Source organism: Rhinopithecus roxellana, chromosome 19 (genome assembly GCF_007565055.1).
Source record: "Rhinopithecus roxellana isolate Shanxi Qingling chromosome 19, ASM756505v1, whole genome shotgun sequence".
NCBI lineage: Eukaryota > Metazoa > Chordata > Mammalia > Primates > Cercopithecidae > Rhinopithecus > Rhinopithecus roxellana.
Genome location: NC_044567.1, coordinates 62196223 through 62220043, shown reverse-complemented (window position 1 = coordinate 62220043; position 23821 = coordinate 62196223). Strand labels below are relative to the sequence as shown.

The 23821-nt window shown below is 50.2% G+C and overlaps 1 protein-coding gene across 3 annotated transcripts; it reads left to right on the top strand.

Annotated features, from left to right (window-relative positions):
• The first annotated feature begins 4227 nt into the window (after nt 1–4227).
• SLC25A19 (solute carrier family 25 member 19) lies at nt 4228–23753 on the top strand. 3 transcript variants are annotated; one of them, XM_030922641.1, is made up of 8 exons: nt 4228–4837; nt 5746–5819; nt 7966–8135; nt 8307–8462; nt 11479–11649; nt 18071–18254; nt 18896–19026; nt 23093–23753. In XM_030922641.1, exons 3-8 carry the CDS (start codon nt 8004–8006, stop codon nt 23279–23281), a joined length of 963 nt encoding a protein of 320 aa, XP_030778501.1. In that variant the 5' UTR covers nt 4228–4837; nt 5746–5819; nt 7966–8003; the 3' UTR covers nt 23282–23753. The 3 variants fall into 3 exon arrangements, with proteins under 3 accessions (XP_030778501.1, XP_010385922.1, XP_010385921.1); XM_010387620.2 differs by lacking the exon at nt 5746–5819 and having other exon boundaries at nt 4734–4837; XM_010387619.2 differs by lacking the exon at nt 4228–4837 and having other exon boundaries at nt 4857–5819.
• The last annotated feature ends 68 nt before the right edge of the window (nt 23754–23821 follow it).

Sequence of the window (23821 nt, the reverse complement as noted above, 5' to 3'; positions counted from 1 at the left end):
GCTAAATACCAACTCTATTTGGTCAAGGCCAAGGAGATATTTACTCCTTCTGAGGAGGCGGGGGAAGTCCAAAGGAGCTTTTTATAGGCCTCTTTAGGGTAAGTGTTGGTGAGGTCACAAAAGGATTCACTTCCCCAAGCTGACAGGAACCGTTACTTTCTGGTTTCTCTTTTCATATTTACGAAACATATTTCACTTAAAATAAAATGGCCAAATTTCAAATATATAAAAACTACAATCCGGGTAAGCCCAGGAAAACTAGCGTCTACCTCCAGTCTCATCTCATCCCAGTCACCAATTTGCCACCTGATCTTGAGGGACCACAGGCACATCTCCTAGTCCTTCGGGGCCCCGGCCAGATGAAATGACGTCCATGAATCTTTCCAGTTCTGACCATCTGTGGTGCCCTGCATCTAAGTCACCCTATAATTAGCCTGTAGTCAAAGGTCCTTCCTGGCTTATCTGCTGATTGGCCTTTGAAGAGGTCCATTCTAAAATGTAGGTTTGCTGTAGTTCAAGAAAACAAAGTAGGGCCAAAGATCTCCTTAGCCAAAGAGATGATCTGGAAAGAGGTTAGCCATCAGTTCACAAACTGACCTGGACAACAGAGATAAAACATGAAGACTGCACTTGTGTGGGGAAATAAGGCAATCCCTAAGCAAGGAGACAAAGGGAGTGAGGGAGAACAGTGCAGCCCGAAGGCCACAGTGAGAGATGCTTCCGACTAGAACAGGAAGTCAAATTTCTTTTTTAGGGTCTGCTCATTATGGGCCACCTTAACATCTTTATTTATTTATTTATTTTTGTTTATTTTTGAGATGGAGTCTTGCTGTTGCCCGGGCTGGAGTGGAGTGATCTCGGCTCCCTGCAACCTCCTTCTCCCAGGTTCAAGTGATTCTCCTGCCTCAGCCTCCTGAGTAGCTGGGATTACAGGTACCCACCACCACGCCCAGATAGTTTTTGTATTTTTAGTAGAGACAGGGCTTCACCATGTTGGCCAGGCTGGTCTTGTAGCAGGATGAGCCACAGACAAAACTCCTCAGACACCGAGTTAAAGAAGGAAGGGGTTTATTTGGCTGGGATCATCAGCAAGACTCCTGTCTCAAGAGCCGAGCCCCCGGAGTGAGCAATTCCTGTCCCTTTTAAGGGTTCACAACTCTAAGGGGGTGTGTGTGAGGGGGTTGTGATTGATTGAGCAAGCAGGGAGTACGTGACTGGGGGCTGCATGCACCGGTAATTAGATCGGAACAAAACAAGATAGGGATTTTCACAGTGCATTTCTATACAATGTCTGTAATCTACAAATAACAGAACCAGTCAGGTCAGGGGTCGATCTTTAACTACCAGGCCCAGGGTGCGGCACTGGGCTGTCTGCCTGTGGATTTCATTTCTCCCTTTCAGTTTTTACTTCTTCTTTCTTTGGAGGCAGAAATTGGGCATAAAATGATATGAGGGGTGGTCTCCTCCCTTAGTCTCAAACTCCTGACTTCAAGTAATTCACCCGCCTTGGCCTCCCAAAGTGCTGGGATTACAGGCATGAGTCACCGCACCAAGCCCACCTTAACACCATTTTTTTTTTTGAGAGGGAGTCTCACTCTTGTCACCCAGGCTGGAGTGCAGTGGCGTGATCTCAGCTCACTGCAACCTCCGCCTCCTGGGTTCAAGGGATTCTCCTGCTTCAGCCTCCTGAGTAACTGGGATTACAGACACCTGCCACCACGCCCAGCTAATTTTTGTACATTTAGTAGAGATGGGGTTTTGCCATGTTGACCAGGTTGGTCTTGAACTTCTGACCTCAGGTGACCAACTCACCTCGGCCTCCCAAAGTGCTGGGATTATAGGCCCGAGCCACTGTGCTGGGCCAGGAGGATATCTTGATCCAAGGAGATCAGTGGTGTGGCTCCAGCCTGGGTGACGGAGGGAGACACTGTCTCAAAACAAAACAAAACTGGTCAGGCTGGTCTCAAACTCCTGACCTCAGGTGATCTGCGTGCCTTGGCCTCCCAAAGTGTTGGGATTACAGGTGTGAGCCAGTGTGCCCAGCCTAATTTTTGTATTTTTAGTAGAGATGGGGTTTCACCATGTTGGCCAGACTGGTCTCAAACCCCTGACCTCAAGTGATCTGCCCACTTCAGCCTCCCAAAGTGCTAGGATTGCAGGCATGAGCCACTGCGCCTGGCCTTAATTTTTGTTAGCGACAGGATCTCCCTATGTTGCTCAGGCTGGTCTTAAACTCCTGGGCTCAGGTAATCCACCCACCTCAGCCTCCCAAAGTCCTGGGATTACAGGTGTAAGCCACCATGCCTGGCCTGTACCAAATAAATCTTTGCCTGGGATTACACACCAGGCTCCAGCCTGGGTGACGGAGGGAGACACTGTCTCAAAACAAAACAAAGCAAAACAAAACAAACAAAAAGATTTGAATAGACACTTCACAAGAAGATACGAAAAGATTTGTGGTCAGCCTGGGCAACATAGTGAGACCCTATGAAAAGAGAGAGAAACAGAGAGAGGCAGAGGAAGGAAGAAAGAGACCTGAAAAGATATTCAACATTAGTCATCAGGGAAATGCAAATTAATTTCCCTATCACATAATGTGATAACCCACTGCGTACCTAAAAAAACAGGCAAAATTATAAAGACTGACCTTACCAAGTGCTGGTAGAAATGTGGAGGAACTAGAACTGTCATACAGCTGGTGAGAAAATAAAATGGGGCAACCTTTCTTTTTTTTTTGAGATGGAGTCTTGCTCTATTGCCCAGGCTGGAGTGCAGTGGAGCCATCTCGGCTCACTGGAACCTCCACCTCCCAGTCAAGCCATTCTCCTGCCTCAGCCTCCCGAATAGCTGGGACTACAGGTGTCTGCCACTGTGCCCCACTAATTTTGGATTTTTTTTGTTGTTGTATTTTTAGTAGAGATGGGGTTTCACAATGTTGGCCAGGCTGGTCTTGAACTCCTGACCTCAGGTGACCCACCCACCTTGGTCTCCCAAAGTGCTGGGACTACAGGTGTGGGCCACTGCATCCGGCCAGGAACCAATTCTTTTTTGAGGCACAATGGCTGCAAACATCACAAAATGAGAGACAAGCAGGCATTATGATGTTCCTCATGGAAATACACAACACCATGTAAGTAGTCTCATAAAAAAAAAAAAAAAAAAAAAAAATTGGCTGGGCACCGTGGCTCACGCCTATAATCCTAGCACTTTGGGAGGCCGAGGCGGGTGGATCACTTGAGGTCAGTAGTTCAAAACTAGCCTGGCCAACATGGTGAAACCCCGTCGCTACTAAAACTACAAAAATTAGCTGGGTGTGGTGGTGCACGCCTGTAGTCCCAGCTACTCAGGAGGCTGAAGCAGGAGAATCACTTGAACCTGGGAGGTGGAGGTTGGGGTGAGTTGAGATCGTACCACTGCACTCCAGCCTGGGTGGCAGAATGAGACTCTTGCCTCAAAAAAAAAAAAAAAAGTTTTGAGACCAGACTGACCAACATGGCAAACCCCGTCTCTACTAAAAATACAAGACATTAGCTGGGCATAGTGGTGCCCGCGTGTAATCCCAGCTACTCGGGAGGCTGAGGCAGGAGAATCGTGTGAACCCCAGAGGCAAAGGTTACAGTGAGCTGAGATAGCGCCATTGCACTCAGCCTGGGTGACAAGAGCAAAATTCTGTCTCAAAAAAAAAAAAGAAAAAAAAAAAGGACTTTTTTTCATTTAGAGGAGTGTAAACAGTAATTCATATTTGATATTAGGAAGGTTTTTTTGGGGGTCGAAGTGACAGTTTTGTGTGTGTATGAAACATAATGTGTACGTATTAAAAAGGGAATGTTTGTCCTTTAAAGACATATACGGAAATATTGACTGGTGAGGACACATGATGGCTGGTATTTACTTCAAAATAACGCTGGGCAGCGGGTGCGAGGTAGGTGCAGAAATAGAGGAAACAAGATTGCCCCGTGGGTCGTGTAACTGCTGAGGTCGGATAGCGACTCTACGCGGCTTCATCAGGTATATCTTGAAATTTTCTGTATATCTTGCAATTTTCTACAATAAAAATGTCTTAAAATTGTGCGTCAAAATAACACGAATATAAAAAAATGCAATTTAAAAGTCAGGAGGCAATACTGTCGTGCAAAACCGTGACGCTAGCTGTGTGAGGGCGGTAGGATGAGTCATTTCCTCCTTCGTTTCTACATTTTTTGTCTATATACTTTTAATATTACTTCTATAATGAGAAATACTAAAACTTGGGGTGAGAGGGGGAGACACTAGTGTTTTTGCCCTCCCTGTCCCCGAGGAGACTGTTCTCATCTATTCTCTCCCCCGCGTCCTCCAGGTTTTTGCTAGGCTTCCTGCCATATTTACCAAGTTGAGATTATCCGTGTTCTGTCATTAACAGAGTTTAAGGAAAGCGCGTCGAGTTCACCGCGCCCTAACCTTGGACCCCGCCTGCAGGCTGACTTTCGAGCCACACGCCAGGGCACGGCGACCCCTAAGGTCGCAGCCCGGCTTCGCAAGCCGCCTCCTTCTAACGCGTCCGTCTCCCTCGCGCGCCCGCGAGCAGCCGGACTACATCTCCCAGGAGGCTGTGCGCCGTCCAGCGGACCTGCCCTTGGTCGCAAAGGACTACATTACCCAGTAATACCTTGCGGGAGGGGGGGGGGTTGCCAGACCTCAAGCGCAAAACCATTGGTCCAGCGTCTGGCGGGGAGCTGCGCGGTGATTGGTTCAGGAGACCGCCACTTTCGTTCGAGCTCAGTAGAGTTTAGCTGTTAAGACTGCGCGAGGTGCTAGAGAGAGCAGAGCGCGCGTGGCCGGGCCGCACCCGCCGAGCCGTGTGAGTAACCTCTACCTCCGTCCTTCTCGCAGTCCTCTCGGGGACCTGCACCCTCGCTCCGCAGGGAGGTAGGGAGGGAGCACACGCACCCGGGCGCTTACGAGGGGGCGGGGACTGTGTACACACGAGTCACACCTGACCCGAGAAGCATCTCCAGGGACACCAGCGGCAGAGCCCCGCGCACGCCCTTGAGCACCTGAGCTCCAGGGCGTTCCCTCGGACTCGGGGAGAAAAAAACACACCCCGAGTCACACGTGGACACCTAAGTATCCACGCGGGGACCTCTGCAGAGCTGCTCAGCTGAACCCTTGGGCACATGGGCACCCGACCACCGGGAAGAGCCTGCTATGCTCCGGTCTCCTCTTGACACCGATCCAGGACACCTGCCATTCGGGCTTGCTCCTCCTTCCTGCCCAGATGAGCGGGAAACTGACACTGCTCTGTGTGACCTGAGCGGCCCCTGGGTAACCCCTGGAGAGGTTTTGCCTCTCAGTCGCTTGCTGCATGTTTAAACTTCCTCATGGGCGCCTGGGGAGGAGTTCCAGGGTGGGTGAGAGGTGACAAGGAATTGATGTCTGGGGTGGAGGCTGTCATCCTGTAGGCAGTATCCCCCCTCCTCCCCCACCCCCACCCCTGCTAATACAAATATTCAAGAACTAGGGTAATTCTGAAGTCTAGTTTTAGGGATTTTTTTTTTTTCCATAACAAATTCAAACAATATAGAATTACATCGACAGGTCTACCTTCCTTCTTCCCTTCCCATCCCTTCTCCCAGTGATCAATTACCAACTACCTGTTGATGTGTGTGTGGTTACAGACTTCTTTCTATGCTTTGTACAACTCTACAGAGCATATATAGGTATTACTGTTTTTTGTTTTTGTTTTTGTTTTTTGTTTCTACAAAAAAGGAAAAAAGTACATCTCCTGGAAAGGATGCTTTTTAGCTGAGCTCTGGTGGATGAGAGGAGCTAGCCTTGAAAAAGTGAGTAGGGGCTGAGATGGGGCTGCGTTTCAGACGTAGGGAACTGGAGGAGTACAGGCAAGGCAGTAGATAGGAGCGCTCGCCGAGTTTTCCAGGAACTGGGCAGAAGCAGTCCGACCACTCTGGTTAAGTGAGGGAAGGGGAAGAATGGTCCAGAGTGAGGCTGAAGAGGTCAGTAGGTGTGAGTCAGGGGAGCCCAGGAGCGTCATTTTCTTTCTTTTTTTTTTTTTTTTTTTTTTTTGAGACGCTCTGCCGCCCAGGCTGGAGGTGCAATGGCGCGATCTCGGCTCACTGCAAGCTCCGCCTCCCGGTTCGCGCCATTCTCCTGCCTCAGCCTCGCGAGTAGCTGGGACTACAGGCGCCCACCACCACGCCTGGCTAATTTTTTGTATTTTTTAGTAGAGACGGGGTTTCACCGTGTTAGCCAGGATGGTCTCGATCTCCTGACCTCATGATCTGCCCGCCTAGGCCTCCCAAAGTGCTGGGATTACAGGCTTGAGCCACGCGCCAGGTACTTTTTTGTTTTGTTTTGTTTTGTTTGTTTCTGAGACGGAATCTCACTCTGTCGCCCAGGCTGGAGTGCAATGGCCTGATTTCAGCTCACTGCAACCTCTGCCTCCCAGGCTCACCTGATTCTCCCTCCTCAGCTTCCCGAGTAACTGGGATTGCAGGCGCCCGCCACCACACTCAGCTAATTTTGTGTTTTTAGTAGAGACAAGGGTTTCACCATGTTGGCCAGGCTGGTCTTGAACTCCTGACCTCAGCTGATCTGCCTACTTTGGCCTCCCAAAGTGCTGGGATTATAGGCATGAGCCACCGCGCCTGGCCAGAAGCATCATTTGCTAGCGTAGCATGGCCCCACTGTGCCTGGGAGGCCTGAGGTGTGTGCAGAAGAGGAAAGGAAAAGGTTAAGGGGCTCGGGGCCTCAGGGCTCTTCCTTTGGACAGTGGGGGATTGTTAAAGAATCCCAATCCCTGTTCTCTAGCCCTGCATGTCCTTCAGTCCCTCAGCTTTACACTTGAGTGGGCTCACTAGTGAGCAGGAGTTTGCTATAAAGTTGCCAGATGTCTTGGAAAGTCAGTTGCTCTCTGGGACCAACAGTTGCCTATCAAGTCTGTTCATTCAATTCTCAAATATTATTATTTTTTTTTCTTTTTTTTTTTTTTTTTGAGACGGAGTCTGGCTCTGTCGCCCAGGCTGGAGTGCAGTGGCCGGATCTCAGCTCACTGCAAGCTCCGCCTCCCGGGTTTACGCCATTCTCCTGCCTCCGCCTCCCAAGTAGCTGGGACTACAGGCGCCCGCCTCGTCGCCTGGCTAGTTTTTTGTATTCTTTAGTAGAGACGGGGTTTCACCGTATTATCCAGGGTGGTCTCGATCTCCTGACCTTGTGATCCGCCCGTCTCAGCCTCCCAAAGTGCTGGGATTACAGGCTTGAGCCACCGCGCCCGGCCTCAATTCTCAAATATTATTAAGCACTTACCATGATGAGTTATATTCCAGGAACTGGAAATTTAGGAGTGAACAAATGAGACCAAGGCCATGTTTCCATGGGCTTACATTCTAGTCAGGGAGAGAGACAAGAAACAAATGTACTGTATAAATAACCCATGGTGTGCTGGGCGCTGTGGCTCATGCATGTATTCTCAGCAATTCAGGAGGCTGAGGCAGGAGAATCACTTGAGGCCAGGAGTTCGAGACCAGCCAGGGCAACATATTGAGACCTTATCTCTACAAAAATAAAAAAACTTAGCCAGGCCTGCACCTGTAAGTCCCAGCTAATTGGGAGGCTGAGGCAAGAGAATCACTTGAGCCCAGGAGTTCAAGGCTGTAGTGAGTTATGGCATCACTGCATTCCAACCTGGGTGACAGAGTGAGACCCTGTCTCTAAAAAAGTAAACGAATATGCCATAGTAATAAGTACTGTAAAGAACAATAAAACAAGTGCTATTTTATTTTATTTTAAAATTTTTGTAGAGTTGGGGTTTTGCAGTGTTGCCGGCTGGTCTTGAACTCCTGAGCTCTTGAACTCCTGGAGTTCCTGACTTGAACTCCAGTCTAGTCAGGGAGGGCTGCTCTCAGGAGGTGGTATCTGAGCAGAGACCGTGAGAAACTTGCCTGGTGTTTATTCCGTATCTCTTGCATTTAGCTTGATACTGATGGACATTGTGTGGGCCAGAGGCAGGGATGGTTGGCTATGACCCCAAACCAGATGGCAGGAATAACACCAAGTTCCAGGTGGCAGTGGCTGGGTCTGTGTCTGGACTTGTCACTCGGGCGCTGATCAGTCCCTTCGACGTCATCAAGATCCGTTTCCAGGTACACTTCCCCTTTTTCCATGCGATGGACTGGAGGACAAGTTGTCTTTCTTGCAAAAGCAGTTCCTAAAACTTGGAATTCTATACAGATGAAGGGCTTGCCTTTTCTGAAAGTTCCCCTTCACGTTCCAGCCCACCCCGCTGTCCTGACCTTTTTCATTTTGATTCCTAGCTTCAGCATGAGCGCCTGTCTCGAAGTGACCCCAACGCAAAGTACCATGGCATCCTCCAGGCCTCTAGGCAGATTCTGCAGGAGGAGGGGCTGACAGCTTTCTGGAAAGGACACATCCCCGCTCAGATTCTCTCCATAGGCTATGGAGCTGTCCAAGTAGGTGGCAGGGGACCTGGCCAGGCCTCTGGGGTCACGTTGCTCAAGGGAGGAGCAGAGGGAGGGTGAGGCAAGCAGGAATGCTCCGTAGGGCAGGACAGGAGAGGCAGGCCCCACACTTCCCACCTGCCTCACCCGGGAGCCTTCCTGACCAGCTGTACTGTAGGCATTCCCCTCCCCTGTGTCCCCGCATCTATCCTGTGTAACTTAGATGTTGCATCTTGGAGACTGATTTGATGTCATGCTTCTGTGGGGCTTGGCGAAGGACAGCACTAATGCATTTCAGTTTTTGAAATACCACCTTCACATATGTGGTTCATCTGAACTTCACCACACCATCATGAGGAGGGCAGGGTAGGTGTCATGTGGATCTCAGGGAGGTGAAGTCAGCTGTCTGAGGCCACACAGCCTGCACATGGCAAGGCTAGGGTTAGAGCTCACGCTTTGTTCAGTGGAGCACCAGTATAGTCATAGTGCACAGCGTGTGATTTTACGCAGTAGACATGGTAAGAACCAGCCCTGTACAGTACAAACCATGGGCCAGGCCCCTGTTGGAAGCACTTCACATACAGTCACAGCAGTCCTCAAGGTAGGGGCTGTTGTCCCTCCCATGTCACGCGTGAGAAGACTGAGGTGGACAGAGCTTACACAATTAACCCAACCAAAGTCACTAGCTAGAAAATGGCAGAGCCACGACCCCCACCTAGGCAGCTAGTGCTAGAGACGTCCCTGCCTACTCCTCCTGTGACATCACAGTGACCACCCAAGTCAGGTGTTTACTGGCTGGACACGTCCTGCGATCCTGTCTCTGCACTTGTCTGCAAACAGATACTGCAGCGTGACAAATAAATACAGCAACAGGACAGTCTCAAGAAGCCAGGCCTGGGCCGGACTCGGTGACTCACACCTGTCATCCCAGCACCTGAGCCCGAGAGGTGAGGTGGAGCTTGCAGGGAACCACGATTGTGCCACTGCACTTCAGCCTGGGCGACACAGCCAGACCCCGTCTCAAAAAAAAGAAAAGAAGCCAGGCCATCTTGATTTGGCTGAAGGAAGATCTGAGCATAGCCCTGGTATAGTGGCTCACACCTGTAATCCCATCACTTTGGGAGGCTGAGGTGGGAGGATGGCTTGAGCTCAGGAGTTTGAGATCAACCTGGGTAACATAGCGAGACCTCCTCTCTACTAAAAATAAAAAAAAAAAATTAGCCAGGTATGGTGGTACACACCTCTAGCCCCAGTTATTCCAGATGCAGGATAATAATTTGAGCTAGAGAAGTCAAGGCTGCTGTGAACTATGATCGAGCCGCTGCACTCCAGCCTGGGCAACTGAATGCGACCTTGTCTCAAAAAGCAAAACAGGGCCACGCTCAGTGGCTCATGTGTGTAATCCCAGCACTTTGGGAGCCCAAGGCAGGCAGATCGCTTGAACTCAGGAGTTTGAGACCAGCCTTGGCAACATAGTGGAACCCTGGTTCTATAAAAAATACCAAAATTAGCTGGACATGGTGGCATGCACCTGTAGTCCCAGCTACTTGAGGGGCTGATGTGGGAGGATCACTGGAACCCAGGAGGTGGAGGCTGCAGTGAGCCGTGTTCGTGCCGCTGAACTCCAGCCTGGGTGACAGAGCGACACTCTCATCTCTAAAAACAAAAACAAAAAAAGAAAACAAAGATCTGAATGTAAGGGGGTCACCCTGTTGAACATGCTCCCGAAAGAATCTGCCCCAGAAAAGAATGATTCTCGAACAGTGCCGCCGCCAGCTGCGCGGAAGGGATCCCTGCAGGAATCAGAGCATGGCCGTCTTTCCCAGTTCTCAGAAAACTAAGTTAGCCAGTGACATTTTCTGATATACATTTTTCTCATGTATCTTTTATTTATTTATTTATTTATTTATTTATTTTTTTATTTTATTTTTTTTTTTTTTGAGACGGAGTCTCGCTCTGTCGCCCAGGCTGGAGTGCAGTGGCGCGATCTCGGCTCACTGCAAACTCCGCCCCCCGGGTTCACGCCATTCTCCTGCCTCAGCCTCCTGAGTAGCTGGGACTACAGGCGCCCGCCACCGCGCCCGGCTAATTTTTTGTATTTTTAGTAGAGACGGGGTTTCACCATGGTCTCGATCTCCTGACCTTGTGATCCGCCCATCTCGGCCTCCCAAAGTGCTGGGATTACAGGCGTGAGCCACCACGCCCGGCCTATTTTTTTTTGAAACAGAGTCTCACTCTGTCTCCCAGGCTGGAGTGCAGTGGTGCGATCTCGGCTCACTGCAACCTCTGCCTCCCAGGTTCAAGCGATTCTTCTGCCTCCGTCTCCCGAGTAGCTGGGGTTACAGGCACACGCCACCACGCCTGGCTAATTTTTGTATTTTTAGTAGAGGTGGGGTTCCACCATATTGGCCAGTCTGGTCTCCAACTCCTGACCTCATGATCTGCCCGCCTCGGCCTCCCAAAATGCTGGGATTACAGACGTGAGCCACTATACCCAGTCTTTTCTTTGAGACTGAGTCTTGCTCTGTCGCCGGGGCTGGAGTGCAGTGGCATGATCTTGTCTCAGTGCAACCTTCGCCTCCCGGGTTCAAGTGATTCTCCTGCCTCAGTCCCCCAAATACCTGGGACTACAGGTGCCCGCCACCATGCCCGGCTAATTTTTGTATTTCTATTAGAGACAGGGTTTCACTATGTTAACCAGGCTGGCCTCGAACTTCTGTCCTTGTGATCTGCCCGCCTCGGCCTCCCAAAGTGCTGGGATTACAGGCGTGAGCCACTGCCCCTGGGCCCCATATATCTTCTTAAACCTTTGAGTGTCTGACTCTACTCAAGTGTCAAATGGCATCTGAGTTTTACGTAGAATTTTATATTTATCATAGGCTGTCACTGCTCAAAAAGAATATTTCCTGACCTTTTCCTCCCCCCTCCACCTGGGCTCCAGCCAGGTCACAGGTGATGTATTTGGGGAGTATTTGGTCCTTGCCTTCATCCTTTGGGCTGTCAGTGACTTCTTCACTTACTCTTCCAGTTCTTGTCGTTTGAAATGCTGACGGAGCTGGTCCACAGAGGCAGCGTGTACGACGCCCGGGAATTCTCAGTGCACTTTGTGTGTGGTGGTCTGGCTGCCTGTATGGCCACCCTCACTGTGCACCCTGTGGATGTTCTGCGCACCCGCTTTGCAGCTCAGGGTGAGCCCAAGGTGAGTGACCAGGGGCCAGATGAGGTAGCCCAAATAAGGAAGCTGTTGTCACAAGGGTTGCATTCTTTATTTTTTATTTATTTGTTTTTGTTTTGTTTTGTTTTTTTGAGACGGAGTCTTGCTCTGTCGTCCAGTCTAGAGTGCAGTGGTGCGATCTCGGCTCACTGCAAGCTCCACCTCCCGAGTTCAAGCGATTCTCCTGCCTCAACCTCCTGAGTAGCTGGGACTACAGGCACCCGCCACCATGCCTGACTAATTTTGTATTTTTAGTAGAGACGGGGTTTCACTATGTTAGCCAGGATGGTCTTGATCTCCTGACCTCGTGATCCGCCTGCCTAGGCCTCCCAGAGTGCTGGGATTACAGGCGTGAGCCACCGCGCCCGGCCTTTTATTTATTTATTTAGAGACGGAGTCTCACTCTGTCTCCCAGGCTGGAGTGCAGTGGCTGGATCTCGGCTCACTGCAAGCTCCACCTCCCGGGTTCACGCCATTCTCCTGCCTCAGCCTCCCGAGAAGCTGCGATGACAGGCGCCTGCCACCATACCCGGCTAATTTTTTGTATTTTTTAGTAGAGACGGGGTTTCACCGTGTTCGCCAAGATGGTCTCGATCGCCTGACCTCGTGATCCACCCGCCTCGGCCTCCCAAAGTGCTGGGATTACAGGCGTGAGCCACCACGCCCGGCCTGGTCTCGAACTCTTAAACTCAAGCCATCTGCCAGCCTCGGCCTCCCAAAATGCTGGGATTACAGGCATGAGCCACCGCACTCAGCAGAGGTTGAGTTCTTGTCCTTGCAGAAAGCAAAGCTGGGAGAGGTTCGGGTTTTCAGTTTGTCTGGCAGTTTGTAAAACCCATGACTGTGGGCAGCATGGTGCAGGGTGCTCTATGTCCCTCCCTCAAAGGAGCTCACAGCCTCCCTGAGAGACAGAACCTACCGGTGTGAAACAGAACAAATAAATACTCAGCAGTGGGCTGGATCAAGGACTGCATCTGGGAAAGTGGGACTCGAGAACTTATTGCTGGATTATTATGAGAGTGTCTTTGTTTTTTTGTTTGTTTGTTTGGTTGGTTTTTTGAGACAGTCTCACTTTGTTGCGCAGGCTGGAGTGCAGTGGCATGATCTCAGCTCACTATAACCTCTGCCTCCCCGGCTTCAAGCGATTCTCCTGTCTCAGCCTCCTGAGTAGCTGTCATTATAGGCACATGCCACCATGTCCGGCTAGTTTTTATATTTTTTATAGAGACAGGGTTTCACCATGTTGGCCAGGCTGGTCTCGAACTTTTGACCTGAGGTGATCCCCGGCCTCGGTCTCCCAAAATGCTAGGATTCCAGGCGTGAGCCACCGCACCTGTCCAATTTCAAGTGTCTTTGGTTTCCACAAAGAATGGAATAGTAGAAATGGGATAGACTCGAGGAAGAATTTACTGAGTGAAACCAAGGGATTAAATCCTGACATAGACCTCCCTACTGTTTCCTAGACATATTTAAGAATAGCATCATATGTGTGTGTGTCTGTGTGTTCTCAACCAAGAAAGCATAATTTTATTGTTATTATTTGTATATATTTTTCGAGACAGGGTCTTGATCTTTCACCCAGGCTGGAGTACAATGGCTGCAGCTTCCAACTCCTGGCCTCCAGCAGTCTTCCTGCCTCAACCCTCAAGTAGCCAAGACCACAGATGTGTGCCACCACACCTGACTAAGTTTTTAATTTTTTGTTTTTGTAGGGACAGGGTCTCATTATGTTGCTCAGTTGGTCAGGCTCAGGCTGGTCTTGAACTCCTGGTTGTTTTTGTTTGTTTGTTTCTGAGATGGAGTCTCGCTCTGTCAACCAGGCTGGAGTGCAATGGCACAATCTCAACTCACTGCGATCACCTCCCAGATTCAAGCCATTCTCAGGCCTCAGGCTTCCAAGCAGCTGGGACTACAGGTCTGCCACCCTGCCCGGCTAATTTTTTTTTTTTGAGACAAAGTCTTACTCTGTCACCCAGGCTGGAGTACAGTGGCACGATCTCGACTCACTGCAACCTCTGCCCCCCGGTTTCACGTGATTCTCCTGCCTCAGCCTCCCGAGTAGCTGGGATTATAGGTGCCTGCCACTGCACCCGGCTAATTTTGGTATTTTTAGTAGAGACGAGGTTTTGCCTTATTGACCAGGCTGGTCTTGAACTCCTGACCTTGTGTTGTACCCGCCTCTGCCTCCCAAAGTGCTGAGATTACAGGCGTGAGCCACCGTGCCTGGCCATGCCTGGCTAATTTTTATTTTATTTATTTATTTATTTTTTTGAGATGGAGTCTTGCTCTGTCGCGGCCCAGGCTGGAGCGCAGTGGCCGGATCTCAGCTCACTGCAAGCTCCACCTCCCGGGTTTACGCCATTCTCCTGCCTCAGCCTCCGGAGCAGCTGGGACTACAGGCGCCCGCCACCTCGCCCGGCTAGTTTTTTGTATTTTTTTTAGTAGAGACGGGGTTTCACCGTGTTAGCCAGGATGGTCTCGATCTCCTGACCTCGTGATCTGCCCATCTCGGCCTCCCAAAGTGCTGGGATTACAGGTTTGAGCCACCGCGCCCGGCCTAATTTTTATATTTTTAGTAGAGACAGGTTTTTGCCATGTTGGCCAGGCTGGTCTGGAACTTCTGGCCTCAAGTGATCTGCCCGCCTGAACCTCCCAAAATGCTGGCATTACAGGCATGAGTCACCACGCCTGGTCTTTTTTTCTTTATTTTTAGGACAGAGTCTCACTCTGTCATCCAGGCTGAATTATAGGGGTATAATTACAGCTCACTGCAGCCTCCACCTCCTGGGGTCAAGCAATCCTTCCACCTCAGCCTCCCAAGTAGCTGGGACCATAGGTGCTCAGTGCCACACCTGGCTAATTTTTCTATTTTTTGTAGAGATGGGGTTTCACCATGTTGCCCAGGCTGTTCTCGAACTCCTAGGCTCAAGCAATCCTCCTGCCTTGGCCTCCCAAAGTGCTGCAGTTATAGGGCTGAGCTGCCACACCTGGCTGAGAAACAATAATTTTTCCACTGTCTCAACTCTGCTTTAGGATACTGTTAGTGGAAAGGAAGGATACTTTGTTTAAGAGTTTGATCTGGGCAACATGGCTTTCTACAAGATACAAAAAAATTAGCCAGGCATGGTGGTGTGCACCTGTAGTCCCAGCTGCTTGGGAGACTGAGTTGGAAGGATTGCTTGAGCCTGGGGAGTGAACCATGATTGCACCATTGCACTCCAGCCCGGAGACAAAGTGAGATATCCTGTCTCAAAAAAAAAAAAAAAAAAGAATTTGATCTGGACCAATGCAGAATAATTATGGATTCAATTCTGCCAGTTCTTTGTATTGGTTGGGGGTGCGGGTCCTGGGTAGGGAGGCCCTTTTGTTTAGGAGACAGCCTCATGACTTTTTTTGGTTGAGAAGGGCAAAGTCCCCTGGGAACAATCCGAAGGAAAAGGATTGGGGCAGGATGGCGGCCATGGAAGTTGAAATCCACTAAGGAGTATGTCATAACTCACGTGCCAAGAAAAAGAAAACAACGTAGGCCAGGCGCAGTGGCTCACACCTGTAATCCCAGAACTTTGGGAGGCCGAGGCGGGTGGATCACTTGAGGTCAGGAGTTTGAGACCAGCCTTGCCAACATGGGGAAACCCCGTCTCTACTAAAAATACAAAAATTAGCTGAGCGTGGTAACACGCCTGTAATCCCAGCTACTCAGGAGGCTGAGGCAGGAGAATTGCTTGAACCCAGGAGGTGGAGGTGTGGTGAGCTGAGATCATACCATTGCACTCTAGCCTGGGTGACAGAGCAAAACTCCATGTAAAAGAAAAACAGAAAACTAGTGGGGCATAAGAGGTCAGTTGCTCTGTATGATAACTCAGTAGAAACCTGGAGGTTTGGGATGACAGTCCTTGCAGGGAAATGGGATGAGGGACCCTAGGAACTGAAAGCAGAAATGGAGGGGAAGGTGTTTACAGATAGAGAGCACAGACCAACCTCCGCAGCGTGGTAGCTGCAGAGCTGAGGCAGAGATGGCTCCTGTCAGTCCAGCTTTCCTGTTCTGGCTCTGCCATAATCCTCCTGTGTTTCTTTCCAACCTTCAGTAAAAGTCTGTGAGGAGGAAGAAGTGAAGAAAATATATATATATTTTTTTGAGACGGAGTCTCACTCTGTCGCCCAGGCTGGAGTGCAGTGGCTGGATCTCGGCTCACTGCAAGCTCTGCCTCCCGGGTTTAGGCCATTCTCCTGCCTCAGCCTCCCGAGTAGCTGGGACTACAGGCGCCTGCCACCTCACCTGGCTAGTTTTTTTTTTGGTGTGTTTTTTAGTAGAGACGGGGTTTCACCGTGTTAACCAGGATGGTCTTGATCTCCTGACCTTGTGATCCATCCGTCTCAGCCTCCCAAAGTGCTGGGATTACAGGCTTGAGCCACCGCGCCCGGCCAAAGTGAAGAAAATATTAAGAAAAGAGAATGAGCTAATAGCTATCGTCTTAGCTATTTGGGAGGCTGAGGCAGGAGGATTGCTGGAGCCCATGAGTTCAAGGCTGCAGTGTGCCATGACTATGCCTGTGAATAGCCACTGCACTATAGCCTGAATGACGTAGCGAGACCCCATCTCTTTATTATTTAAAAATTAAAAAAAAAAATTTTTTTTTTTGGCCAGGGTGTGGTGGCTCATGCCTGTAATCCCAGCACTTTGGGAGGCTGAGGCGGGCAGATCACGAGGTCAGGAGATGGAGACCATCCTGGCTAACACGGTGAAACCTCGTCTCCACTAAAAATACAAAAAACTAGCCAGGCATAGTGGTGGGCGCCTGTAGTCCCAGCTACTCGGGAGGCTGAGGCAGTAGAATGGTGTGAACCCGGGAGGTAGAGCTTGCAGTGAGCTGAGATCGTGCCACTGCACTCTAGGCTAGGTGACAGAGCGAAACTCTGTCTCAAAAAAATAATAATAACAAATAAATAAATAATTTTTTTTAGGCCAGGTGCGGTGGCTCACATCTGTAATCCCAACACTTTGGGAGGCTGAGGCAGGCAGATCACCTAAGATCACGAGTTCGAAACCAGCCTGGCCAACATGATGAATCCCCCGTCTCTACTAAAAATACAAAAATTAGTTGGGCGTGGTGTCAGGTGCCTATAATCACAGCTACTGGGGGAGGGGGGGCTGAGGCATGACAATCGCTTGAACCTGGGAGGTGGGGGCTGCAGTGAGGCAAGACTGTGCCACTACACTCCAGCCTAGGCAACATAGCAAGACTCCGTCTCAAAAAAAAAAAAAAAGCATATTACCTCTAGCTTAATCTGTGGACATGTTGGATTTTAGATTCTAGAATGATCAGAGAATATCTGGTCATGAAAGTGAGGGGAAGAGACCTGGTTAAAACCTACAAGACCCTCCTCCTGCTTTAGACTAGTCACAACCATATCGTAAACCTGACCTTGCGTGATAAAAAATTTTACAACATATAAGGTGTGTCAAGGTTACAAAGACAGTTCTTCATGAATTATAATTTTAAAAAATACCAGTTGCTCCCTGATTCCGATCCCCAGAGGTGACTACTTTTCATACTTACAGTTGTTTCTTTGATTATTTTCTTCCATAATTCTAAGTAACATGCTTGGCCAGGTGCAGTGGCTCATGCCTGTAATCCCAGCACTCTGGGAGGCCAAGGAGGAAGGATCTCTTGAGATCAGGAGTTTAAGACCAGTTTAGGCAACATAGCAAGACCTCCTCTCTATTTTTGTTACTTATTTATTTATTTATTTTTGTTTTTGAGATAGAGTCTCCGCCTTTCACCCAGGTTGGAGTGCCATGGTACAATCTCAGCACACTGCAACCTCTGCCTCACAGGTTTAAGCAATTCTTGTGCCTCAGCCTCCCAAGAAGCTGGGATTACAGGCATGAGCCACCACACCTGGCTAATGTTTGTATTTTTAGTAGAGATGGGCTTTCACTATGTTGGCCAGGCTGGTCTCAAACTCCTGGCCTCTAGTGATCTGCCTGCCTCTGCCTCCCCAAAGTGCTGGTATTATAGGCGTGAGCCACCACACCCGGCCGCACCTTCCTGTTTTAACAGCTGCACTGTGTTCTTGTGAGCTGGTGTCCTGTAATTCATGTAACCATCACCCACAGATGGACATCGCATCTTTAGCTCTTCCCCAGAACACTGCAGCGACTCTTGGACACATACCTTTGCGCACACCTGTGGATATAACAGTGGTATACATGTGTAGAAGGGGGAGTTTCTGGAAAATGCCACTCTTTGAATCTCTTCCCAGCGTTTTCCTTGACTGTCTTCCTGGCAGGAGGAGTTTCGCTCCTGGTAACTGGGTTTTTAGGCGAGGGGACAGAGCTATGATGGGCTGTTCCAGGGCTAAAATCACCTCACTGAGATCATTCAAAGTGCATGTGTGTGTCCAGGTCTATAATACGCTGCGCCACGCCGTGGGGACCATGTATAGGAGCGAGGGCCCCCAGGTTTTCTACAAAGGCTTGGCCCCCACCTTGATCGCCATCTTCCCCTACGCCGGGCTGCAGTTCTCCTGCTACAGCTCCTTGAAGCACCTGTACAAGTGGGCCATGCCAGCCGAAGGAAAGAAAAATGGTGAGGCAGCCCTCACACGAGAGGGAACCCTCCCACCCCAGCCGCCAGAATGCCCTCTTCCAAATCACGAGGGAGCTAAAGTTCTGTCCAAATCGAAGACTGTGGGTCTCTGTACCCGGCTCTGTAATGTGGCAAACAAAGCAACTGCAGCTGCTTGGAGAGAACTTGATTCCTCCCAGCTCATGTCACACCCATCACTGGCATTACTGACATTTACTTCCCGTGATTGGTCATGGTTTTCATTTTTGTCAGAAGTCCAAATTGCAAATTGCTTGTTTTTTGGTTGAGGTTCTTTCGTTGCTTTTTCCAGGCAGGGGGAGCGGGAGGTGTGGGCAGGGGGAGGCTGGAGAGGGGTGGGGCATCCTGGTCCCTCTCCAGCCCTGAACTGAGTCATGCTGCAGAGCCTGAGGCCCACGTTGCCTCCAGCTGAGGGACTACGGCCTCCAGCCCTTCCAGCCCGGATCACTCCGCCAGAAATGGCTATGTCTGGCTCTTTGGCACGGGAGGACCAGTGGAGTCAGATAGAAGTGCGCTTATGGGGTTTGGTTTGTGGTGGAGGATTAGCCCTGACGCCTTTTAAGTTGTCACCCATAGACTGTGTTTCTCTCATCCGTTCTCCCAATCCCACTTCTCTGGTTCAGAGAACCTCCAAAACCTGCTTTGTGGCAGTGGAGCTGGTGTCATCAGCAAGACCCTGACATATCCGCTGGACCTCTTCAAGAAGCGGCTACAGGTTGGAGGGTTCGAGCACGCCAGAGCTGCCTTTGGCCAGGTGAGGCATTCATTTCCGGGCAGACAGCTCTGACCCTTGCCATCACTGGGCACATGAGGGAAGCAGTAGTCACCTGCTACCCATTGGGCAACATTACCCCTGGCCATGGCCCCTTCACCTCCAGTCTATCCCTGGAGATCCTCAAGCATGTGGGAAAGCTGCATGCGAGCCCTGGGTCCTGAGCACTGTGAGGATCTGGGCCAAGGACATACAGTGTCTGTTGTTTTTTTCTTTTTTCTTTAAAATAGAGGCAGGGTCTCACTCTGTTTCCCCAGCTGGTCTTGAACACTCCTGACTCCACCTGCCAGTGTGCTGGGATTACAGGCGTGAGCCACTGCATCTAGCCCAGTTTCTGCTCTTAAAACATGTCCTGGCCGGGCGCTGTGGCTCACGCCTGTAATCCCAGCACTTTGGGAGGCCAAAGCGGGCAGATCACGAGGTCAGGAGAGTGAGACCATCCTGGCTAACATGGTGAAAGTCCATCTCTACTTAAAAAAAAAAAAAAAAAATTAAATGGGCGTGGTGGCGGGCGCCTGTAGTCCCAGCTACTCAGGATGCTGAGGCAGGAGAATGGCATGAACCCAGGAGGCGGAGCTTGCAGTGAGCTGAGATCACGCCACTGCACTCCAGCCTGGGCAACAGAGCAAGACTCCATCTCAAAAAAAAAAACATGTCCAGAGGCTGGGTGTGGGCGTGGTGGCTCACACCTGTAATCCCAACATTTTGGGAGGCCGAGGCTAGTGGATCACCTGACATCAGGAGTTCTAGACCAGCCTGATCAACATGGTAAAACCCCGTTTCTACTAAAAATATAAAAATTAGCTGGGCATGGTGGCGGGCGCCTGTAGTCCCAGCTACTCGGGAGGGTGAAACAGGAGAATCACTTGAACCTGGGAGGCAGATGTTACAGTGAGCCGCGATCACACCACTGCACTCCAGCCTGGGTGACAGAGCGAGACTCTGTCTCAAAAAAAAACAAAACATGTCCAGTACAGTGTGGACGTAGAATACATTCACATAGGGAAGTTCCCCAAATATTAAAGAACACAGAAAAGGGGTTTTGCTGTAGCTGTTCTGGAATGGGGTGAATTTGAGCAACTAAGTTATATATATGTATTTTTTTGTTTTTGCTTTTGGTTTTTGTTTTGAAATGGAGTTGCTCTTGTTGCCCAGCCTGGAGTGCAATGGTGTGATCTTGGCTCACTGCAACCTCTGCCTCCTGGGTTCAAGCAGTTCTCCTGCCTCAGCCTCCCAAGTAGCTGGGATTACAGACGCGTGCCACCACACCCAGCTAATTTTTTGTATTTTTAGTAGAGACAGGGTTTCACCATGTTAGCCAGCCTGGTCTCGAACTCCTGACCTCAGGTGATCCACCTGCCTTGGCCTCACAAAGTGCTGGGATTACAGGCATGAGCCACTGTGCCCAGCCATATATATTTTTTTGAGACGGAGTCTCACTCTTTTGTCCAAGCTGGAGTGCAGTGGCGTGATCTCGGCTCACTGCCGCCTCCACCTCCCTGGTTCAAGCAATTCTCCTGCCTTAGCCTCTGAGTAGCTGGGATTACAGGCGCCTGCCACCATCTCCTAATTTTTGTATTTTTAGTAGAGACGGGGTTTCACCATGTGAGATGGGATTTCACCACATTGGCCAAGGTGGTCTCGAACTCCTGACCTCAGTTGATCGGTCCGCCTCAACCTCCCAAAGTGCTAGGATTACAGGCATGAGCCACCACACCCGGGCCGAAGTTGTATTTTTTTTTTTTTTTTTTTTGAGACGGAGTCTCGCTCTGTCGCCCAGGCTGGAGTGCAGTGACTGGATCTCAGCTCACTGCAAGCTCCGCCTCCCGGGTTCACGCCATTCTCCTGCCTCAGCCTCCCGAGTAGCTGGGACTACAGGCGCCCGCCACCTCGCCCGGCGAGTTTTTTGTATTTTTTAGTAGAGACGGGGTTTCACCGTGTTAGCCAGGATGGTCTTGATCTCCTGACCTCGTGATCCACCCACCTCAGCCTCCCAAAGTGCTGGGATTACAGGCTTGAGCCACCGCGCCCGGCCCGAGGTTGTATTTTATGCACACTAGGAGAGTTGGCATTCAGAGAAGCCCCATGCTAGGTCATGTTCTAGTCTTAGTAGTCACTCCTCAGTTCCTCAGATTTTTACATAGTCCCTTTCTTTTGGCCGTCAATGGGTAGGGTTGGAGGTGGGTAAGGATGGGCAGTTCCAGGGCTCTCCCCTCTGTATCCTGGAACCTGAGATGTAGAGGCATGAAAAAATATGCCTGACAATGTCAGAGGAGAAGGATGGCATGGAATGGGAGACAAGGTAGGGAGAGAGCATTCCTTCCTTGGGGGAAGATAAAGAGTTGGGTTTGTAGTTGTAATGCATTTTCTTTGTAGGAACCTTTAGAGAATTTAGATAGACAAAAACAAAGACCAAGCCAGCTGCAGTTGATCACACCTGTGATCCCAATACTTTGGGAGGCCAAAATGGGAAGATCACTTGAGGCCAGGAGTCTGAAACCAGCCTGGTCAATATAGCAAGACCCCGTCTCTACAAAATGAAAATTTAAAAATTAGCCAGGCATGGTGGTGTGTGCCTGTAGTTCCAGCTACTGGACAGTCTGAGGCAGGAGAATTGCTTGAGCCCAGGAGTTCGAGGCTGCAGTGAGCTATAATCACACCACTGCACACCATCTTGGGCGACAGAGTGAGACTCTGTCTCAAAAAAAAAAAAGACCAAAATCTCTTGTAATTTCACTACCACAGATAACCACATAGAAACGTTCAGTGTAGTTTTATTTCTTTTCATAAATACAGTGTACATTTTAACAAAAATGGGAATACACTGTATACAAGGTTTGTAACCTCCCTTTTCTACTTACCAACTTGTCCTGAAGAGAGAGTTTGTTTTCTTTTCTTTTTTTTTTAAATGGGATATCACTCTGTTGCCTAGGCTGGTCTCGAACTCCTGGGCTCAAGCGATCCTCCCCTCTCAGCCTCCCAAGTAGCTGGAACTGCAGGCATGCACCACTGCACCCAGCATGACGGGACAGTTTGAATTTGGACAGGGAGTGATGGTGGGAGCCCAGGATGGCAGAGGGAGGTCTTGCTGCTAACGAAGACTAGTGTAATCCAGTCTGGCCAGAGGTGGGAAGGGCATGTGGGAGGACAGTGGAGGTCAGATCAGGGAGGGAAATCAAGGCGAAATGGTGCAGTGCCTTGAATGGCAGATCTTGGGGTTTGAACTTGATTTCTCATGATGTTGTCACTATGAGTAACTGCAGCTTTTGGAGGGAAGCCAGGCCTGAGGAGGGCTGTGCCTGGGGACGAAAGTCTGGCAGCAGTGCATGAGGTCAGCTGGAGAGGGTGAGCTGGAGGCAGGGAGGCCTGGCTGAGAGCTACTGAGGGCCAGGTTCAGATCTGCTGCCCAAGGGGGATCAGGTGGGATGAGATGAAGGGTCAGAGACACGTCTGGGAAGAGGCTCCAGAGCCATTGCTGGATCCTTTGGAGCCACAGGCAGCCGTTCTTCCTGGGCAGGAGGGAATTCTGTCCAGCTGCTGATTTCTAGGCCTGTCATCTGTTCAGTCTTAACCCAATTGCAGTACAAAGAATGAGATTAATTTATTTGCTGTTTTGAGCTGGGCATGGTTGCCCACGACTGTAATCCCAGCACATTGGGAGGCTGAAGCAGGTGGATCACCTGAGGTCAGGAGTTCAAGACCAGCCTGGCCAACATGGTGAAACTGCATCTCTACTGAAAATACAAAAAATTAGCCGGGTCTGGTGGTGTGTGTCTGTAATCCCAGCTACTCAGGAGGCTGAGGCAGGAGAATCGCTTGAACCTGGGAGGCGGAGGCTGCAATGAGCCAAGATTGTGCCACTGCATTCCAGCCTGGGCAACAGAGAAAAACTCTGCCTCAACGAAAAAATAAAATAAAATAAAAATATTTGCTATTTTGCATTCATTCCTTTGTCCAGCAAGTACTTCTTAAGAGCTGTGATATGCCAGGGGCTGTGTTGATGGGAGCAGAGTGGACATCCATATTTTCATCCCTTTCCTCTCCCCAGGTGCACAGATACAAGGGCCTCAGGGACTGTGCCAAGCAGGTGCTGCAAAAGGAAGGTGCCCTGGGCTTCTTCAAGGGCCTGTCCCCCAGCTTGCTGAAGGCTGCTCTCTCCACAGGCTTCATGTTCTTCTGGTATGAATTCTTCTGTAATGTCTTCCACTGCATGAACAGGACAGCCAGCCAGCGCTGAGCGCAGGAAGGACCCCAGGTCTTTCCTGGAGGCAACCTCCTGAAGGAAGGAAGATTCAGTCTCCACTGAGAGGTGCTCTCTGGCCCTTCCCTGCTGGCCAGCTGCCCCCAGCAAGGTGGCAGCCTTGAACCCACCCAGCTGGGACACCACCAGAAGGTCCAGGGCTCTCCCCATGAGAGAATCAGAGGGAATGCAGGACGTGGTCTACGGTGAACCAACGACACAGCGAGAAGGAGCGGGAAGTTGCTGTTTCTCCTCTGACCCCAGCCCACACTCCAAAGGAAAGAGATGCCGTCCTATACCTGTCAGCCCTGTCTGCCCGGAGAACAGAACGCTCCTGGTCTGGATGGGGCTGCTGCTTGAGTGCAGAGGGCTGCAGTAGGCCCTTAGCAGGAGTCAGGTCCCCACACTCGGCCTGTTTTTCCCAACCTATTTAATAGACATTAAAGCTAAACGCACATTCCTTATCTTACTCCATCTCCCCTGGCACATCTGCCTGCTCACAAAGTATGACGGAAAGGACTCCTGCCTTCCTCAAAT

Excerpts from the sequence above, each read along its gene's own strand:
- SLC25A19 (XM_030922641.1), top strand. The coding sequence starts at position 8,004 with ATGGTTGGCTATGACCCCAAACCAGATGGCAGGAATAACACCAAGTTC. Across the intron at positions 8,136-8,306 it reads TCATCAAGATCCGTTTCCAG|CTTCAGCATGAGCGCCTGTC; the intron begins GTACACTTCCCC and ends TTTGATTCCTAG. Across the intron at positions 11,650-18,070 it reads CAGCTCAGGGTGAGCCCAAG|GTCTATAATACGCTGCGCCA; the intron begins GTGAGTGACCAG and ends GTGTGTGTCCAG.